The sequence below is a fragment of the Cygnus atratus genome, chromosome 8, assembly GCF_013377495.2.
Source record: "Cygnus atratus isolate AKBS03 ecotype Queensland, Australia chromosome 8, CAtr_DNAZoo_HiC_assembly, whole genome shotgun sequence".
Lineage (NCBI taxonomy): Eukaryota > Metazoa > Chordata > Aves > Anseriformes > Anatidae > Cygnus > Cygnus atratus.
The window spans coordinates 21,688,867-21,710,546 of NC_066369.1; the positions used below are offsets into that span (position 1 = coordinate 21,688,867).

Sequence of the window (21,680 nt, forward strand, 5' to 3'; positions counted from 1 at the left end):
AACTCATCTTAGATTGTCCCTTTGCACTCAGAGGGAAAGGATCCTAGCTACCAAGTTGGCTGTTGTTGCATAGGTTTGTGTGGATACCGAGCCATTTTGCTGCGGCATTTGGGGATGACTTGCTTCCTGTGACATGCTCAGACTCTCAATGCTCTGTTTTCTAGAGAGGTGTGGCTGAAAATAGGCGCAGCAACTTCAAGAGGTAGAAAAACCTCCTCTTACAATGTTCTGGCTTCTTTCTAATGAATGCTCTTTATTTAGCGAGTCTGAGGAATGTACTGAATTTTACGCTTGACTTGCTGCTCAACAAGGTTCATCTGTCCTGTTTGGGCTAGGCATGGGCCTTGGGTGGTTTGCACATGCGAGAGGATCCTGACGATCACTGAAGAAAGCATGTTCTTAGACATATGCCTTGCTGCTAACCATCATTTTCTTACACATAAATTTTTGGAACAAGCTTTTTTATTGAACATAATCTTTACAATGTCAGTCTCTAGCCTGTGTGATCCTGATAAAGCTCTGCTTTATATTTAAGACAGGATACCCCATAAATTACCATCGCATGAAGTTCGCTGTGGATGCTAGGTCCAAGATAGTATTTATGCTTATAACTTATGCTTACAGTTTCAGATAGCTAATGTTGTATGAAAAAAATACTACTGCTGTATTAGCTAATGACTTGAAAAAGTTAGTCAAAACAAGAATAGTATTTTATTTCTTAAACAAGTAAGAGAAAAAATGGAAATATCTTAATTTCTCACATCTAGGATGCAGAATAAAAATCCCCGGTGTCTTTTTTTCTGGGGATTGTTCTGTGGTGTTGTCATTAGAAGGATCAGTGACTTCCAGTTGGGCCTTTAGTAAGTGCCTGCCTCTTTGCTACAGAAGACGTTAATTAATGCTAAATTACAGTTGAAATTAAGTGTGTCGGCTGCACCACCACTGCTGCATAATGGTTTCGTAATGATTGACCTCAGTGTGGGGAATACCCAGGAACTTAGCTGCTTTGGGGGAAAGCATGGCTGAGCGCTGCTGCTCCTGTAGCTCTGTGAGCAGCAGTACTAATTTCCACCCCGTGTAATTCTCAGGAGCGCTTGTACCTGCTCTCATTCACAGCCTATTGTTTTTTTAACAGTTCAAATGTTTGTCTTCTTGACTCTGGGGGCTTGTGTTTTTGATCATGTCCTCCCCTTTCCTAGCCTCCCAGGTAATCCTTTGTGGGTGTGCTGTGTTAGAAGGTACAGGCTCATTAGCATCTTTATCATACTTTTCTCACTAACAAAGGAAGATACCAGTGGCTGAGAAGGAGCATGCAGGCACTGCTCAGGGCTCCCTATATCAATGAAAGAACAGGAGGAGGAAGGAGCAGGATACGCCAGTGCCTTGTCTCTGCGAATCCTTCAGAGCCAGCACTTCTGCACAGATGGACTTCATTAAAAGTTAAAACATTTCCACACCAGGGATTTGTAAAGGAAAATGGATGCATTTTCCTTGAAGCTATTATTTTCATCTTCCTAAGTGTGCTGGAAAGCAACCCTCGTAAGCCTTCTGCTCCTGGACTGACAGGTCTATCTGCCTGCTGCTGCAGAGCTGGGATGGGGCTGGGGAGCAGCGCGGGGAGCGGGCTGCCTGCTGCTGCCGCTCTTCAGCCCTCCGTGCACGCAGGGCTGCAGGAAACATCCGTACCACTGGAGGAGCAAGAACAGAGCAAAACCAAGAGCAGAGAGCCTGCCGGGATGTGGTGGCTGTCTGGGGCACAGCGGATTTCAGGAGGGCACAGTGGCGTGTTCCCATCCCACCCTGTCAGCACAAGCACGCTTGCCAGTGCTGCTGCGGATGTTGTCGTTCCCACTACAAAGGAGCACTCATCCAGTTGCGGTCCATGGTCGCATGTACCCCGGTATCTTTCTTGTAACAGTGATTAGATTTGGGACCTGATGGTGCTGCAGGGGGAAGGGAAGGGAATAGAAACGTATGGAAGGTATGATTCCTCTAATCCAGAGAGCTTACTGTCTAATTTAGCAGCAAAAATCCAAGAAGTTGATTCAAGACATACAAGAAATTGATTTAAGAGTAGAAAAGAGATTGGACCTAGCATGAAAAAAAAGGTAGTTTCATTTCGTCGTGCTCACTGGGAGTAAAGTATAATGCCACTGATTCACCTAGGCCATTGGGTTTTTTATGAATGCATTTCACTCTTCATTTGCCTACAGCTTCAGGGACATCTGCACAAAGATGAACATTTTCAGCTCGTAGTCTGGTCCTGTGACATACCTGTGAAGACAGTGACCTGTGTGGTACTGCCCTCAGTAGAGGCACTGTTATTTGACTCTTTCCCTGTATGAAAGGTTTTTCCTGCCCTTCTCTTTCTCTACACATGGCATTATTTTTTCAGTAAAGGAGATGAACTGGAGGACTGTGCAAGCATATCCTTATAAAAACACTGTGGAGTTCACTGGCTGTGTTCCCCAGCGCTGCTTATGGCAGTCAGCAGTACCAATGTTATTAGAATAGTCATTTTTGGAGTAGTAACTGCATACTTCTGTTAAATGCTGCCCAGTTTTCACTTCTTAGGTGCTGCTTTTCAAGCCTCCAAGGCATGGCCCCACGGGGCAAATGCAGCGAATTCCCTGGCCCAAAAGGCTGCTTGGGCTGCATATGCACAGCTGCTTTAAAGAAAGACAATTTAAAACCGAAGTGTCTCCTCTGTGCCTAAATCACAGACAAGTAAATCAGACTGCAGTAAATAGAAATGGTTTTACTGCAAAAATCTGCTTTTTCGGTCTGCCCTTTGAAAGGCCAGGCTAGCATTTCTTGTGGCAGCAAGGAAACTTGCTTGGAGTCTGTAGTTTCATTTGCCAAGTTTCACTAAGGAGCCGTCACCCAAAATGAAACGAGGACTGTAGCTCTGTCTCCAGCAGCGATTCTCTGGCCTCCGCAGGGTTTTACACCAGGGGTCTCGGTGTCAGCCTGGGCTCAGACGTGGAGGGAACTCGCTGAGATGGCCACTCGCAGCTGTACGACACTTGCTGCAGTGAGGACCTTGTGCAAATAATAATTCTGAATGACTGACACAGGCCTGGAGCAACAAGACTTGAAGCCTTTAAAAAGGACATTTTGTGCTTATGTAATATTAAAACAGCTAAAATAGCAACAGCAGTCAAAGCTTGAGGGTGTTGCCAGAAGAACAAAAACTGAGAGTGGTGGTCAGACACTCAGCGACCAGAGCTGGAGATGCCTGAGAAGCAGCTAGATAATGGGGAGCGCGTTTCTTAACAACCCTGCTCACTTCTGGCGGTGTGCTCCGGCAAACCTGCCTTTCCTCAGGGCTGAGGGGTGACAATTCTCGTCCAGAGAGGGGCACTGCTGGTGCTCGAGGGCTGGCAGCCAGCAACGGGGAGCAGGGACTGCGGAGGCTGGCGAGGGAGACGCCTGGATGACAGGAAGCACGAACGGGCACTTGAATCAGAGCAGATGACCCAGACTGCTGCTTCAGACAGATGTCTGCCCCGCACCATCAGAAGAAGCAAAAACAGTCCGTGATAGAGGTCACGGAACAACTACCCCTCAGCTGCTGGTATGTGGCTGGGAAGGGCTATGGGTCTGCGGGGCCGTGATCTCCTTATACACACTCGGTGCAGTCCTGACCTCAAGCTAATGCTACAATAGAGCGATGCAGCGCAGAGCAGTGACCCCTTGGTGAAGCAAGTACATTCCTTTTTATGGGATTTCAGTATTTTTAACTCCAGTTCTTTTGCCCCAGGGCACTGCTCCATGCTGCAGCTATTGCTATGACCCAAGCCAGAGCAGCTGTAGTTTGGTCAGATGCACATTAGCTAGCTGTAAGCAGCCTCGTGGGGAATGCAGCCAGCTGTGCAGCCAGAGCAGCTCAGCACTCAGCACCAGCAGACGTTTGCTGCTGGGACTCTGTGCCCCCTTGGGCTGGAGCTGGCTGGCTTCAGAGCAGGAGAGCCAGGCAGAGGCTTCTGCCACTTTTCCTTTTCCCCACCTATTACAGTGGATATTTTTGTCGTGTTGTTATTCCAGGGGAGAAACGTGTGCACCGTCGGTGTTTTCTATGAGCACTTTGCTGTGCCATGATAATTATAATGATCACTGTTTAATAAATAATAGTTCTCTGCCCTTCTCCTAGCACTTTTCATCTGAAGATTTCAGTGTGCTTTATAGAACTCAGCTAAATAAGCTTAACAGTTTTATTCCCTGCAAAGTCCTTCGGCAGTTAAAAGTACAATGCAAGGCTCAAGCCTGATTATTTGTAAAATGACCTTTATGGAAAACAGAACGAGGTTGGCTGGTGGCTCAGTGCACGACAACGCAACAAAGAAGTGGACTTGGAAACCTATTTCCCCCTCCTCCCCACACGACCTGCAGAGACATCTGCGGAACAATTAGGCCTGCGTATCTGTGCCGACTAAGTGTCCATTCCCTCCCCTTTCCTATCCCCTTGCACAAAGGGTTAGGAAATCCATCTCTGGAGCTCTGAGATTTTCTGCTCTTAATTGAATTCATGCGTGCATGTGTGCGCGCTCTGAATGGGAAGCGATGGCTGGGCAGCCCGAGCATCCTGTCTGTCTCGAGGATGGAATATACTCATCACTGTGGCGTGAGCACATTGTTCAGCGCCTATAATGGGAGGTTGTCTTATTCTCATGTAATCTGGCATAAAAAAGACAATCTGTCCTTTTGTTCCACTGTACCTCTAAAAGCTGTAAAAAAATAAAATTTGATTTATGTGGAGTCCTTGAGACGCAAGATGTGCTTTTGGAGATAAGCAGGAACAGGTTCGTCCCCCTCTGGGTTTTTGTTAACCTCTGTGTCTTTTGGATTCCAAAATGTCTGGGTCTGCCTTTATATTAGTGCCGTGCATAACACCCGCGGGTTTTCAGCGCGGGACAGATGCTGACAGTTCCCAGCAGAATTGCAGAGCCAATTGGGATAATGAACTTTCTCGTTGCTTTCAGGAAAGTATTAGCTTCCCACTCTGAAAAGCTTTAGAAATCTGTTCCTTTGTTTGGCCTCGTGATCTAAACTCTGACTTGTGCATTCACATCCCAGCCACAGCCCCCTGCCTTGTCTCAGGGAGCCAATGCCCAACAATACACAAAAGCAGCGCCTCCCATAAGCCCAAGCTCATTCTTTCTGCAACAAGCTGCTGGGGTTAGAGCATTGCTGCTGCTGCAGGAGACGAGCATGTCTGCGGCAGGGTAAAAGCCAAACTCGATCAGCATGGGAATTTCTGTCTGCAGAGCTGGAGCCATCCGACACTCAGGCCTGGCAGACACGTCTCTGATACAGCTTCGCTCTTTTCTCCTTTGCTGTTTCAACCTGGCTCTCAAAAGGGAGGCCTGGTTTTGCCTTCTGGGCTTGGCTGTCCTCTGCTGGCATTTCGGCTGTGACTTTGCGTTGTCTTGCACGTAGGTGTGTTTAAGCTATGGGACAGGCAGCCCAGGTTCATGGGGACAGGGCGGTGTGTGCCATGAGCTGTGGTGTTCTGCAAGGGGGCACGGGGGTAACACCAGCCTTAAAGCCCCCTGGGGGGACAGGTGTCACTCGCTGTCACTGCTCAGGGTTCTTTGTTATGAAAAAAAAATAATGGTAAAGCATGCCTCTCAGCTTAGTAGTGACATGCATAGAGAACTGGAGATAAGGGAGAATGTGAATGGGATCTGTAAGGAGATGAAACTTTCAATTTACCATTTATCAGGTTTATCTGAGATAAAGCAGCAGCTGTTTAAGCATTAAATCAAGGGAAAAGACCAAGAACTTTCTGCCCAGGTGTTCCCTCTCTCGTTAAAGCTGTTCCAAAATGCCCTGCTACTACTGGGTTTTATTCCCCATAAACCACTAATATAATTAGAGATTAAGAGATAATCCAGCAATTAGTGACAAATAGTAGGCCCCAAACTTGTTCCTGTTTGACAGACCAGAAAGTAATCTGTTTGAATTAGCGTGTTTCACATGTGCCTCCTCACCTTTCCAGCTCTAATCTGAAGTGTCAACACGCCGGGAAAGCCAACGCTGCCTCCTGACGCAGGGCAGTCCCCAGCAGGCTCCCCAGAGCCGTGCCGCTGCCCGTCCCGCAGCTGCAGCGGCACCCTTGGCATGCCTGGGGTCTATCAACCCTTCCCTGGCTTCTGCAGTGGAGCCAGGTGCTCCTGTAGCTGTTTGGGCATCGTTCCCCAGGCTCAAGCCCTCGGCCGGGCTCTTGCCCTTCAGTTGCGCAGCCCCGGTTTGCGGGAGCTGGGGTTTGTGTTGCCCTGTTCAAATGCTCCCCAGAAATGCAGCCACTCGGGGTTGCTCCTGGTTTCCAGGAGCATGGCCCTTCCCGGGCAGGGGCAGGAAGCAAATCCTCCCTGCTGGGAAGGGCTGAGCAGAAGTCCAAAGCTCCTGGCTGTCTGCTGAGGCCACGCAGATGCGATACGCTCCGGGAGCTTAAGGGATACAGGGGTGGCTTGGGAGCAGCAATGCAGAGGTTCCCTCCCACCACAGGGTCACAGGATTAAAAGTTGCCTTACGTTGATGTTTTGTGGACCAGGAGGTGATTCCTCTGTCCCAGAGGAAACCCAGGCCTTAATCTCGGACTGTGTATTAATCTAGGACTGTGTGTTTCAAGGACACCCAAGTGGGGACCTCAGTGGCGTTGGCCCTCGCTCGCGCGCCGGTTAAGCTCCACGTTGGCTGGTGCAGGTCCCCTGGCGTCAGGTGAAGTGAAGAAATGAAAACAACTGTTTTGCTGTTCTCTTCCAAGCTCCGTTACACTTCATAGGCCGTAGTTGTAGCTGTTATTGGCAGTTTGTTGCCGGGTCTGTACAATGTCAGTGTTGGTTAAAATCCTGTCCTCTAATCACTGGAAATGGCTGACTGTACGGTGCACTGCATAATGCCACACGCTGTTCTCTAATTCACAGTGTTTCTGATGGAAAGCAAATTCCTCCCCCCACCTCTCCCTCTCCCATCAAAAATGTGACTCATAAGCAGCCTTTGACTATCAGATCCACTTCGGTATTCTCTCGGCGAGGGTTCGATTACAGCTGATACGCCACAGATCTGTAGCTGGAGTGAGGTCACTCCCGCTAGAGAAATGAGATCTCCTTTGTCTATAAGGAAAATGCAACTAACCTTCTACTGTCTCTCCCGCAGGAACAAAAACTGGGACCTGCTCAATTCCCTCTGGGTGTTTTTGTCCTTCTGATTTCTTGTCCATCTCTCGCTCGCAGCACAGGGTACCAATAAGGCTCTCCCAAAACTGAGCCCAGCTGAGACTGCGCATGTCTGTCACTTGCCTAATACCTCTCTGCTACGTTTAGCTCTTTGTTTGGAGAGGGGGAGCCGCTCTTCATGCTAGAAGACTTTCCATCCGCCACTTGGAGCATTTCTTTCATACTTGCTAAAATTCGGATCTACGTGTATATGCTCTTCCCAGTGTGTGGTCAATGGGTTTAAAGTGCCTTTGCCATCACCTTTATAGCCGGAGTGGGTGCGTGGGAGCGTGTCCGTCCGTGTGATGGCTGCTGTCCTTTGCTGTGTGTGTTTTGCACGTGTCTATGCTCCCAGCATCTGGCCCGGCGCGGGGCCGCCCCGAAGCTCCCTCCATGTGAGTACGCGTGGGTCCCCTCTGCCCGGCCTCGGGGTGCAGGGGCCGGCCCTGCACCGGGCCAGAGCGGTGCGAGAGTGGCGTGCTCCTGTCCACGGCACGGAGCGGTGTGCGTGCACGGTGGGGAGTCCTGGCTGACCTCTGTAGTCTTGTCTTGTCGTTTCAGTGGTGTGCGGACAGATGAAGCTTGGCCTGTTTTTACTCTCTGTGTTTTTCCTTGTCTTTTTTTATTCCCTCCTCATCTTCATCGCACTCTGCCATCAAACCAAACAAACTTTCATCTCTCAGATCAGCGAGAAGGTTGGTCCTTTTCACTTCTTATCCATCTACAGTACGCCACGTCAGATGGGACTTTTCCAGTAGGGAGAGGAGAGCCATCCCCCAAAGGGGAGGGGGCCCTGCAGACTCTGGCTCCCTTCCAGGCACGGCCAAAGTGTGCCTGATGAAATCTGCTTACTGTTTGCTGTGACTCTGCTGATGGCATTGATACTTTGCTTGCATGTCTGTGTTGCTTGAGGTATGAAATGTTCAGAATGTATTTTGCATGCAAATACCAGCCAAGATGGTTTTATTCAATGGTGGGGTGGGAAGGAGTGCATGCTGCTGTACGTGGGGTCCTCCTGCAGCCCGTTACCTGTGCTAGGTGCCAATCCAATACCTCTGAACTGCTGCTGCTGCTTGCTGGCCAGAGCTCAAGGGTGGTCTTGGGAAGCAAGAATCAGAGATCTCCAGCCCCCAGCGAGCTGCTAGGGAGAGCGTGTACCTCAGTTCCTCCTGTAGCTTTAATACTTTTGACTTTCTCTAGAGGGATTAAAGTTTGGGGCAGCCGACCGTGCTGATGGCACCTTTCCTGCTCCTCAGCTGTCCCCACGCTGGTGGCGGCCACTTCTCTGTGCTGGACAAGGGCCCTTTGCATGAGCAGGGTGCAGGCAGGGTTGCCTCTCCTCTCTTCCTTGGTGTTGGACCTTGATTTCGCTGGCAGGAGAGCAGGGAGCACTGGTGGTGGCCTCCGCTTTTCTTAGGATGGCCCAGGGAGGCCCACGGTGGCATGCGCAGGAGCTCCGCAAAACCCAGGTCACCCTTTGCCCTGCTTAGAGCGAGCCAGAGGTGACTGAAGGACAGTAGCGAAAGGCGAGTGCCGCTTTTAAATTAAATCTAGCTCCAGACCTCGCTGGAGGCTGGTGTTTTTGGCAGAAGCCCCGAGCTGGTTTCCAGAGCTGACCCTCGCCGAGCAGCGCTGCCTGTGCCGGAGGAGAGGGATGCTCGCAGCGCCTCCGGGGCCCGGGGCTGCTCCCGGGTGGCACGGGGAAGAGACCCCGGCTCCTCCGCTCGTGCCATCAGGCAGCTGCGTGAGTTGATCTTACAATCATCGCTGGAACAAGTTTTAACAAGTTGTCATAGCAGTTGTTCCAGTACACTGACTTCGCTCCCGTTTCTCTCCCCGGAACGTGCTCTCATTTAGATTGTACTGAGACACGGGGCCCTTGTTGTTTACCCTCTAAAAATAGATTTCATAGAGGATAAAATTACCTGAGCCCAAGACAATGATGGAAAATGAGAACAGGGAAGAAAAGAGATGAAATTAAAGCCAAGGCCCAAAGCTTCCCAGATTTCAGTGAATTTGGAGCACCGCTGTGATGGCTCGGGCACCTCTGGAGAGCAAACCTTTGACAGGGCACTTAAACGTTTTAGCCGCATGGCTTAGCTGAGGGGAGGCAGCCGAGAATGGATGTAAGCCAGCGGGAGCAGATAATTTCTCATTCTTTCTGCCAACCCCTCCTCCCCACCCCACCAAAAATACCCACGTATACAAATATTTAATGTGAAGCCAGAAATTAGTTTCTAAATATTCCAGTGGGATTTGCCGTGCTTATAATTTGTTTGGCACTGATAATTACATCTTACGTTTTTCCAGCTTTACTTAAAACTGTGTACTGCTCACCCATGCATTTAATTATTGCTTTGTGACTGCTACAAGGTTATTTATTAACGAGTTATTTTATCTTGATACAGTGGATCTTTTCTCTTATTCTCCTCCTTAATGTTGTGTTATTTTCATCAGAGAAATTTCAGAGAGTGAATGCAAATTGCATAGCTCCACAGTCTTGCTCTTCCTTACTTTGCTATTAGTATGTCAGTATGCTGAATGCTGATGTGTCTCCAGTGCTGCACCACTGTAATGATATATCCTCTTTTATATGTGGTTGTCAGCGCAAATAATTAGACCTAAAAGTTATAGCTGAAATATAATCCAAAAATGGCAAGGCCCTGTTTTGGAAATTGTCTATAAAATGTCAGCACTCAAGGATGCATTGGAAGCATAAATAGTACAGCATTGTTTGAGCACAAGATTAGACTGTAAATGCATTTTTTCTGGTTCCAATTTTTCCTCTCCTGCTGTTGATTCTGTCAATAGATTGTGAGACACCAGCAACTGACTTTCCATTTGAAGTCCTTCCTTGAAATGATAGCACTAGGGAGAGATGAAAGGTGTCTACAGATGAGTAAACCGTGCAGACTGATGATCACGTTCGAGGAGAGCTCCTGAACGCGCCCCTTCCCAGCTTGGAGGAGGCGGTGCTGAGGAGGGCAGCGAGTTTGGGGCAAGGCAGAAGTGTGCCTCGGGTGAGAAAAGAAGAGGTCCCCGCATCGCTGCCAGCTGGAGGGAGGGGTGGTAGCACTGCCAGCAGGGAGAAGCAGCCGAGTTTCCCCTGCCCTAGCAGCACCGCACCGTCTCAGAAGCACGGGCATGTCCCCCTGGTGCTGTTGTGTTGCCAGCAGAGCCTCGCTGTACGCCAGCAGTGTCTCAGCATGCAAAAGAGGGGCTGACAGCACGGGCATGTGAGCCTTGAAAGCTTTTACGCCCAGAGCTTAGAGCCGACACCCCTTGCGGAGAGCAGCAGGGAGGGGGTTCCCGGTTCCCCGGGGGTAACGTCACCCTCAGAGGGAACCTGAGACCTGAGGAAGCAGCCGCTCCTGGTGGAAGGAGCCGGGCAATCGATTCTCGCTCGTTGCTCTCGAGGCAAGGAATGCACATGTTAATGCATGCTGAATTATTAACGTTATTCAATCTCAACCTGTGTGGCTGTCCTGTTGCCTGCTCCCCTCCCTCCTCCCGGCCATGCCCCCATCTCCCCACCGTCCTTCCTCCCGGTCCTGTGGGATCGGGGCGCAGGCTCGGGCTGCGCGGTGCCGCTCACGCCCCAGGGTTGCACTTCACTTCCCAGGGCGCGCTCTCTGAGCAGTGCACAGCACAGAGCCCTTACGCTGCCTGGTCTTGGGGTGAACGGCGATGAATCTCATCTTTGACAGTCTGCTGGTTTAACTAAACCTCTGAATTATGCTATTGTCCATCGGAACCATTTTAATATTCACAGTAATTTTCCCTGTGCTGTTCTTGCAAAACCTCCCAACCACCTCCTCAGATCTTTATCCAAAAAGAAGATTAAAAAAAAATAAAATTGCAAATTCTTGTCAAGAAAATTATAATAAAAAGGGAAATTTCATTGCTGCAATAAATGAAGAACAACAAAATTTTCTGAAGCAGTTAATGTAGCATCATGGGCTGTGCTAGCCCATAGATTTGACTTGTAAATTGGACAGATATTCTGAAGAATGCTGCTGTTTGAGGGGTTACACTGATTTAAATTATTAAAAGGCTCCTATGGTAGAAAAGCAAGAGACTTAAAGCGCTGGCTTGAGCCCGAGGAATGTGTTGATGGTGCTCTGCAAGCTGCTGTGAGATCTCTGCCAGCTCTCGCTAATGCTAACTGACAGCATCTCCCCTTCTCCCTCCGTGCTGGCTGGGACGAGAAGCTGCCATTCATCCCCCCATGAGGACGGGAGGCTGGTGGAGCCCATCCTTTCCTCTGCACACGCTCCTGCCAGGGCTCGTCCAGGCCAGATTGCTCAACAAAAGCATTACCCTGACCCTCTTCCACCTCCCGAGGTGAGAGCTTGCCCCAGCTCGGTGCCAGCTCCCTGGGCAGGCACCGCTTCTGCAGGACACATTGAGGGGGACACGGCACCGACGGGGCTCAGCGTGTCCCCAGGAGGGTCCTGAGAGTCAGCGTGGGGTGTGCTGCCTCTGGTCTCACAGGTTTGGGTGCATGCTGGGCTCCGACCCTCCTGCATGGCCTCCGTCCTCTGACCTCAGCTCGCACCGAGTCAGTGTGCGCCGTCCCTCTCGCTGCTCAGCCCCAGCACTGCTTGCTCCCTGACTCTCGTGGCCTCCTGCACCTGCTGGCCCGATTGCCTAGTGCATGTGCATGAGTACTCTGTGCACACCTATGGCTTTGTCCTCCAAGTTTTGCTCTTTTTTTTAATTTTATTTTAATACGATGTGGGTGGGTAGTTTTGGTCCTTGGATGGGGATGGAATTTGAACACCTGAAATAATTCGACGCCATGTACATGGGAAGACGAAAGCTGACGTTTAATGAACGGTGCTGGGATGCTTTGGTTGGAAGTACACGCCATCACGTTAAACCATTGCCATGTCCATCAGGTTAACTCCGTATTCTCATGACCGCGTAGCGCTTGAGTACACTTTGAGTTCTGTCTCGTTGGGGGAGCGCTGCCCCGTCAGTCAGGTAACGCCTCACTGGCGATCGCTCATGTAGCTATTGATTTCAGATTTAATAATTGATTAAAAGAAACAACCAGCAAGACTTTGGATATAGACATTAAAAAAAAGAAAAGAAAAGCAAGTATCCTTCCCCTGACTGGTAAGGAGCTAATGAGCCCTGTTTTGTCACCGACACGATGTGTAGTACACACGCGATGTTGACAGTATTGTCTAATTTATCACGAAGCCTCAGCGCTGTTGTACATGCTAGCGTGGGGGCTTCCGTCTTCAGTCTATTTCTGCAAGCCTGTTGGTTTGGGGATGAATCATCAAAGGGAGCGCTAGCGAGGTTTGCTTTGGGGACAGTCAGCTCGGCGAGCAGCACCGCCACCTCCGCGGCTCCCTGGGCTGGCAGCGCCCGCGCCGTCCGTGGGGAAGCGGCGGGGCCGGCGCAGAGCCCGGGGCGGTGGTGCCCACGGCGCCTTGCGAGCAGGCCCCGCTCAGGCTCCTGCCCCATATCCGCCTTTGCCAGAGCTCCACCAGCCCCGTTGGAGGGGTGTCAGGGCAGGGAAGGGCTCCTTGGGCACCAGCCAGGTGGGAACCATCAATGCTGTGGGCCGCCTTTCCAGTGGAGGAGGCTAGAGCAGAGCAGGGCTGCTGGGCAGGGCACGTTTGGGCAGTTTCCCTTTTTAACTACAGGCTAAAATGAGCTCGCCCAGAGGAGACAAAGATTTACCGAGCACAGTTGTTTCTCTACCCTTGCTTAAATAGGCCCATAACAGTAACCCTGAAGAAGGGGCCTCATTTCTCAGTGTCATTTTCCTGACGGGAATGCATATGGCAGGTAGCTTTAGAGCTTTATGGTAGCTGAGAGTTGCTTACAAATAAGTCTTGAATGAAATACCTAGCAAGGGATTGATATGAAGAGAAGCTGTGCAATGAAATAAGGATGAATACATCTCCCAAAGTGCTGCCACGAAGGTGGGGAGGGTTCTGCCAGCCCCGCTCTCTTCTGTCAAAATGGATATGATCTCACATCTGTCAGGATTAGTTCTCTCCTGCCCAGCAAGGTGATCTGTTCAGGCCCTGACAATGTCATGCAGCTCTGGTGACTATTTTTTCTGAGCCAATGTAGAACCTGAGTTACATTTTGAAAGGAATTATATTTTATTTAGCAGCACACGTGTGCTAATTCAGAAAGAAAGCCTTCTGCTGCCCCTGCCCAAACCCTGTGAGGTTTAGGGGACAGGTTGCTTTACTCTAGAGCTAATAAATTGAGCAGGTAATTCTGTTTTGCAGAGCTTCAGTAGGCCCTGCACAGAGAGATTGTGTGACTGGCATTTGTGCATGCTGTCTAATTAGAGAGATGTAATTTAAATGGAGAAACGTTTCATGTTAGTAATATGATTTTAAAAGACTATGTTTGGAGGGAATGGACTGAGCCATTCCTTAATGAGTTCTTCTAATAAGATGCCAGTGGCTAAGGAAGGAGAGAAAAGTGTGCACAATTTGGCAAAGCAGCGAACAGCTTTTGCGCTTCGTTTTATCTGTCCCAAGGGGTAGACAGGCAAAACTGTCGAAGCCCCCTCGCGTCCCCCTGCAGTGCAACTGAGTGCTCGCTGCTGGTTCTGTCACCCTACTAGCTGTCTCCTCCTTGTTTCAGTGCGGCGTGTTGCTCCTCGATTCTCAATCCCTCCGAGCAACCACGAGGTGATGCCAGGGGGGAGCGTGAACCTGACGTGCGTGGCAGTAGGTGCTCCAATGCCCTACGTGAAGTGGATGGCTGGCGTGGAGGAGCTGACCAAAGAAGATGAGATGCCCGTCGGCAGGAACGTCCTGGAGCTCAACAACATCGTGCAGTCCGCCAACTACACCTGCGTGGCCATCTCCTCCCTTGGCATGATTGAAGCCACGGCCCAGATCACTGTCAAAGGTAAGGAGTTATTCTTCATGGTCCTCATGCTTGGGTTTCAAAGGCGTAGCCCTACCCCAGAGTGTTTTGGGTGCAGCCAACTGACTGCAGTCTCCTGTGACTTATCCAGCTTGCAAGGGAAGTTCCCAAAGCCACAACTTCGTTGGTTTTTTTTTCTGCTCACAGTGTAGTGTTTGCCTTGGAGGCCATTTCTCCTCCCCCTACATGTGGTTTGTGTCAGCTGGGTCCCTGCTGTTGCAGGAGGGAAGCTCACTGGGACCATGCTCATCCCAGTGGTTTCTGGGCACAGCTGCAGGCCATGGGGCTGTCCTGGGCCAGGGGACTGTGGACGTCTGCATTCAGAGAGCTGTGTGCACATGCATTTCCTTTCCCTGCTGCAGTAAGGGCAGGACAAGGAGCTTAACCCCACAATGTGCCCTGCCTGTGGGCCTAGCCAGAGGGAGCATCCTACCACCCTGCAGGGAGGAGCTGTACGCACTCTTAAAATCGTTGTATATTCCTGACAATTTTCTTTCTTCCCTTACTGCTCTGCCTCTCCCTCTCCCTTCCTCTTCTGTTGCTGTCCTTAAGACATGCTTCCTGCCGCTGTTTCACAGGTAGCCTTGCCCAAAAGGGAACGTTACTGCTGATTGCTGACCGCTGGGGACGGGGCAGCCTGCCCGCACAGCTCTGTGCTGGGAGGCTGAAGTACGTGCCCTGCCTTTCCCATCTAGGGCCAAGCAGGTTCACGCTGTCCCTCTCCTCTTCTTGCAGTTGATTTGTAGCTCGGATTTCCACAGATGTGTCATCCTTTGAGTCTGCCTGGTCCCGCAGGCCCCCTCGTGCACTGTGGCCACCTTTAGCACTAAGTCCCTGCTTGAACAAATCACAGAACTGAGACTTAGCTCCCTCTGACCTGGTGATTAACAGCAAATTCTCCTTTCCCTGGCGCTAGTCAGAGGCTGCTTTTAACCTCAGCCACACACCGCTCCCTTCACTCACAGTGCCTGCTACGTGGTACCTGTTTTCTTACAGAGGAAAGGGGTTGCCTTGGTTGTAGTACCTACCCGAGGGTGTGCAGGAGAAAGGGGCAGGATGGGGAGGTGGTTTGGGTGTGGAGAGAGGAAGCGGGGGCTGCTCCACTGCACTGATGGTTCCTGGTATTTACCCCTGTGGACCTGGGAAGGCTCTGCCTCGCTCCCCCTCGTGCTGGTGTCGTGTCCACTGCCACCCCAGGACTTCAGTCCCTTGCCTTCCTCCTGGTTTCTCTATCTTGTCTGCACCTTCGCTCTGCATAGCTCAGAAGAACGAAGTACTTGGGAACCTTGATTTGGGCTGAGCATTTTTCCTATTCTACCTCATGCACAGCTGCATTACAAGTCACTAATGACTTTAACTAGAGTGGTTCGTAGGAGGTTTAAACTTACTTTAGACTTAAATTCACTCATTGTCTTAACGTATTTGTGTACTCTGCAGATCTCTCTCATGCGTACTCTCTTTCTTTGTTCTTTTGGTAAAATGGCAAATCTGGAAGTGTTTGCTTGCAGTAGCTACGTTCTCATTAACACTTCAGAGATGTCAGTGTCACAGAGTTCTTGTGTAACAGTTTGTCGTCTGGTTGCAGTTTGACACACCACCCAGTGAAATAGTCGATGTGAAAGTTGGTAATTTCTCTGGCTGCATCCCTCCTGCATGCACTGTAATACTCGCAAGGCATTCCCCCATCAACCCATCTAACAGCACTGTCCATGAACTCCCCGGGGCCTAGGGTGCTGTCTCTTTGGAAGCAGGGGCATAGCAGATGACTTGCAGTGCTCTGATTGCTTTACTGTATCCCTTCGTAAATCAGCTGTAAACCTGGCTACTGGGGCCGGGCCAGCCCAGCCCAGCAAGCACCTTCCCACTGCCAGCTGAACCCCCATGACAGAAACATTCCTGCATCCCCGTTGAATTACCTTTATTTAGCCTGCTGCTGGTAAGTGCGTCAAGCACGTCTAATAACATGATTGCTCTGTTTATCCTTCCATTAAGAACCACTTCAAGCAGTATATGGTAATATAAAAATGCATGTTCTAGAGTATGAAGTGATTTCTTCCTTTTAAAGAAGAATGTTAATGGGAGGTGGCAGCTCCATTTTTATCCCCGTGCACATTGCAGGGTTTGAGCTGACTGAATTATTTAAATCGCACCTCTCTGCCTTCCAATTGCAGCACTGCCAAAACCTCCAACGGAGCCATTAGTGACTGAAACGACAGCTACCAGCGTGACCCTCACCTGGGATTCGGGCAACTCCGACCCCATTTCGTATTACGTCATCCAGTACAATTCCAAGTCCTTGGAGGGTCAGTTCCAGGAGGTGGACGGTGTGGCAACGACCCGCTATAGCATAGGTGGGCTCAGCCCCTTCTCGGAGTACGAGTTCCGGGTCATTGCAGTCAATAACATTGGCAGGGGTCCCCCCAGCGAGCTGGTCGAGGCCCGGACAGGAGAGCAAGCTCCTTCAAGTCCCCCCCTCAAAGTCCAGGCACGGATGCTGAGCGCCAGCACCATGCTGGTCCAGTGGGAGCAGCCGGAGGAGCCAAACGGACAGATCCGAGGGTACCGCGTTTACTACACCACCGACCCACATCTGCCTTTGAGCATGTGGCAGAAGCACAACACCGACGACAGCCATCTCACCACCGTGGGGAGCCTCATCACAGGGACCACATACAGCATCCGTGTCCTGGCCTTCACTTCGGTGGGCGACGGGCCCCCCTCGGACATCATCCAGGTCAAAACGCAGCAAGGCGGTACGTATGGAGTGAGGTGCCTCCGTGCCCTGCCCTAGGGTGTGCGGCTCAGCTGTGTGTCTGGTCTGCACCAGGTGTCACAGCTGCACTCAGTGCTCAAATGATGGAGTGTCCAAGTGGCATCCCCACCCCACAGCCAGCAGATTTAAGCTGTCAGCTTGCACCGGGGAACTAGGATTGATCTCTGTGCAAGTAACACAGCCCACTGTTTTGTCTGGGCTATGGTGGCTAAAAATGTGACACAATGCCCTGGATTTGTATGTTGGCACCTATGCAGCCGTGCCAGGGTTTGAGTACACACATGGAAGTAAGGAGCTGTGATGTAGAGCTGGGGGCTGGAAGTAAGCATGGGTCCCATAGTCACCTGCTGGGTCCCAGAGGTGCTTGCTTGCTGGCCAGGATATTCCAAGAGCCCCATACTGGCGAGAGGGAAGAAGTGGGGAGGGTCCAGAAGGAAAGAGTGAGGATCCTCCCAAGATAAAGCACGGACTCTGCAAAGCCATGGGACTCCTTTGCCTGCATCTGCCTCCTGGCACTAACCATGTGTTTGGTCCTCAGTTCCTGCCCAGCCAGCTGACTTCCAGGCAGAGGCAGAGTCTGACACCCGCATCCTGCTGACCTGGCTGCCCGCCTCTCAGGAACGCATTACCAAATACGAGCTGCTCTACTGGGAAGGAGAGGATGGCGTTCAGGTGAGTATCTCTGCTTCAGCAGCACTCAGAGCCAGACATTCAGCGGCTTGAGAAGGGGCTCTGCTTGAGCTGGGCTGACAACAGGACTCTTTCTTCACCATGTTTCTTCTGTCCCACGGGCGTGTGACGAGGTACAGCAATCTCTGTCTGGCTCCTGTGTAAGTGACCTCAGCAGTAAGTGTTGATCCCAGCAAGGTAGCTAGTAGTAGCTTAGGACTGGAAAGGCTCTAGAATGCAATGGCACCATCCCTGATGTATCGATACTGCTGGTGTCTTTAAGTGCTTGGACAGGCCAGTAGGGCATCCACATGGGTCTGAAATGACCTTCAAAATCTGTCTGTAGCTCCTAGACTCTCTGGAGCACTTCAAGAACAGATTGAGGATGGCCTAGAGAGAGCCCTTCCACATTTACTGACACATCACTAGAAGAAGTTCAGCTCTGCGCATATCAAAATTAGCACTGGCATCAGGGCAGCACAGTAAGAATTGTGCCATGGCAGCATCACAGTGTGCCGTGGTCCTCTCCTTCCCCTGCGTTTCTAGTGGCATGAAAGCTAACAAAAATAAGTGTCCACCAGGTGAAGTGTCAGCAAAACCAGCCTTCAGTCAGCACTGTTCAGGTGCATTGGAGGTCCTGACTGCTTGGGGACAAGGGCTTCACTATTTCACAGGCAGACACCACGTGTTGGGAGGAGTGTTGGAGCTGAGCACCAGCTTTTCTCTCTTCTCCAACTACGCCAAGTAACCTGTGTTTCCCTTCATTTGCCAGCAAAAGGTGGAGTTTGACCCAACCTCGTCGTACGCTGTGGAAGGTCTCAAACCAGACACGCTGTATAAGTTCCGGCTGGGTGCCCGCTCTGAGCTGGGTGTAGGAGTCTACACCCCCACCATCGAAGCCAGAACTGCCCAATCCAGTAAGTGTTTGACATTGCACTGCTGAAGACAAAGCAAAAGCGGTCCAGTTCCCATCACCTGGGCACAGAGCAGCTCGGTGCCTCTGCCCTTGGGTGACCGCAGGGATGCCGGCGTGTAGTTTGCTAAAGGGCGTAATGGGGAAAGTCAGCTGAGATTTTGGATCAGGGCTCTTTGGCAGAGGGGGTGCACCCAAGTGGTAAGTTCTTTCTTTATGTCCCTTTGATCATGCTGTCTTTCCCTAAGGGTAGGTTCATAAAAACTGATGAAGGAGTGAAACAGACTGGGAAATTGCTTTGGAGAGATTGATTTGAGTGGGTTTGTGCATCTCTATGAATATACTCCCATGCAGACAAGCTGTCCGGACGGGCAGCATATGGGTGTTTGGCTGGCTCTAAATGTGACTGTCTCCAAACCATTGGATTTTCACCCCTTCACTCCCCATTCCAGCAGCCGTGCATCTCCAGGAGTCCTTCCCTGGTCCATACACTTGATTGCAAGGTGAGGCATCTTTTGAGGCCAGATGTGCCCGTGGCTGTCAGGTAGCTGGAGGAGTGAGCTTGGGAGAATGGATGTTGTCTGGGTTGTGTGAGCAAGCAAGGCTGCTGCTTCTGAGGCTGCAGCGCTGGGGGAAACCAGCACAAGCTGCAGCAGAGTTAATAGGGAGGCTAGATAATGAAGTGACCCAGGCAATATCACTTTCATCCTCACTCTGCCCCATGTGATCACAGAGCTGGAGTTCGCATTGCTCTGGTTGGCAGCTCAAAGAGCTGCGCATAAGCAGATTAGGGCTATCAAAGGGCCCTGCGATAAGCTCGTTTTCACTAACGATTTTTGGGCTTGCTATTATGCAAAGAGCATTAAAAAGGGGAAAAAAGACATTTCCGTTTTCACCGTCTGTCTGGGATTTACTAGCCATGTGGGGTGAGCAGTTGGCAAAGGCAGCCAGCCTTCCCTGCAGGGAGGGCGCTGGCATGCACAGCAGCAGCAAGCCTGAGACAGCCATTAGGAAGGGAGCTCGGGCAGGGAAGAGCAGCTCTGCTCACTACTGGAACGACCTTCTCTTTGAGGGAAACTCAGCTTCATTACCATATCAGTCGCAAGGATTCCTGCACCCTGTTAAGTGAGCTAATGGTGCCTTGGTGCTGCGAGATAGGCAGGTGTGAAAAAGGAGAGCGGTTCGGATCAAGCGGTTATAAATGCTTGAACACTGAGAACGAGTTCTGAGTAGGGGGATTTGTATACCTATTTCAGATAGCTTTTGTATTGATAGGCAAAGGCTGAAGCAACTCTTCTGCCTCTCAGTTTCATCAGTGGATGCTCATATCCTTGAACACAGTTAATCAAAGACAGCCTTGTGTGTAAATGAGTCCTCCAGTCTCACAACAGTCCAAGTAAAAGAAACCTTTACTTTGTGGACATCTTCCCATGACCTGCTCCATGTGCTGTCTGCTCACAGGAGATCTCATACTGGTCCGCTTTTAAGGTTGTCACTTCACTGGACAGTGGAGCAGTAGCTGACTGCTTCTGACATCTGTTCAGGAAGAGAAATGGGGACAGGCTGGAAAAGATTCAGCCCAAAGCCACAAGAATAATTTGGTTTGGCCAGTAAAACCTTCCTCACATTGATGTACCTCAGAGTTCTTCAGTTTATCCAAAAAGCGACTGGGTCATGGCTTATGGTCCCCTACTTGAGAAGATTTCTAATGGCACTCTTTATTCTCCAAGAAAAGCACTTGACAGTTACTCCTGGGCTATTCAGTGAGGCTGACACACCGCAGGTTGAGGAGTCCCAGGGCAGGGTGGATTCTTACGTCCTGGGGGTCTCAAAGTCAAACAGGTCTTTCGGAAAGCTTCGCTGTAGCTCAGCAGAAGCTGTGTGCACAGCAAATGACTTCCAGGCAGAAATTCTTTGGTCTGCACTTAACACCACCTCGTGTTAGATGGTTGGATTGGTCCCCTGTGTCCTTAAAACTTATTAATCTGGGAAGACCGTTGCTCCCAGCTACAAACTGGCCTCCTTCCTGCGCTCTTCCATCTGGCTGCGCTGAGAAGGGCTGTTAGATCTCAGAGGATGACATGTTCAGGTGGGGCACAAACCGCAGGAGCAGACAGACTCCTGCTTTCCAAAGAGCCTGTCTTCAGGCTCTGTTCCTGGCCCTGACAAGCCAGTCAAGGGTAAGGCAGGAGGCACATCATTGATAATGAGTCACTAATGGGCTGGAGAGGGGTGTCTGCATTGCCGCTGCTGGCTCTTCCCATGGCATCCCTGCTTAGGAGCAGTGGGGATGTTTGTCCAGGAAGGCCACAGGGGTGCAGTGCCCCTTCACACCCTCCCACCTGAGAAGAGAGCTGCCTCCTGGGCTGTCTTTCCTGCTAAGCTGCTTGCTTAGCTGCTGGGCACCCTGCAAAAAGTACGAGCACGGCTGCTCCGAGGGGCTGAAGAGCACGGGGGAGTTCTCCAGGAGCCTGCAGCGCCTCAGGCAGTCAGCGTGCTGCAGGAGAGGAGCGGCAGCTCCGTGCCCGTCAGGCCTCACCATTAACATGCTGTTCTCGCTTCAAGTGTGAAGGTGGATTTGAGGCTGCCTGTTCCCCAGCACGAGCAGTAGGTGGGCTGGGTGGGTGCACAGGGCTGCTGCGGGCCAGCGGGGGAGGCCGGATGGAGCAGCTCGGAGACGGCAGTGCTTGCACCGTGTGCCTGTGGGTGCGTGCTGGCCACCCAGCCTGCTCTCTGCTGACCCCAGCAGGGACACTTTCACTCCTTATGCATTTTAAGTTGATCCTGCTTACGTTACCAAGTTTTATTTTGCTTTCTTTAAGTGTTTATCTGAGTTTGTGCCTTGTACATCATGTGTGTGACTCTTACCCAGTCAACAGCCAGCGTTTGTCCTGCCCGTGCTGCCAGCCAAAATTTTGGAGAAGGAGCTCACTGCCGCATCCTGAAGGGTGCTGCGGAGGCCCAAAGCCAGAGCAAGTCTCTGCAGTGAGAGGCTTCTCCGTAGACAGCAGCAAATGAAAGGTTTGCCAAGCTCCTTACATCTCACCTGTCCCCTCTGAGGGATGCCACCAGGCTCTGTGTCTTACACTTTCCCTGAATTCACTCTTGCTGTTGCTTTGGTGTTGTATCTTCCTACTCTCTTCCCTGCCACTTCTCTACTTGATTAAGCAAAGGTGTGTGAAGATTCATTTTC

General features: G+C 50.9%; 1 protein-coding gene across 1 annotated transcript in view; it reads left to right on the forward strand.

Annotated features, from left to right (window-relative positions):
* The window catches only part of PTPRF (protein tyrosine phosphatase receptor type F), a 371,540-nt gene that overhangs the window by 287,764 nt on the left and 62,096 nt on the right, over nucleotides 1–21,680 (forward strand). Inside the window, exons 8-11 of the mRNA XM_050712309.1 lie at nucleotides 13,845–14,114; nucleotides 16,304–16,885; nucleotides 17,444–17,577; nucleotides 18,347–18,491. Of these exons, the coding sequence (XP_050568266.1) occupies nucleotides 13,845–14,114; nucleotides 16,304–16,885; nucleotides 17,444–17,577; nucleotides 18,347–18,491 (1,131 nt within the window). The remainder of the gene's footprint in view (nucleotides 1–13,844; nucleotides 14,115–16,303; nucleotides 16,886–17,443; nucleotides 17,578–18,346; nucleotides 18,492–21,680) is intronic.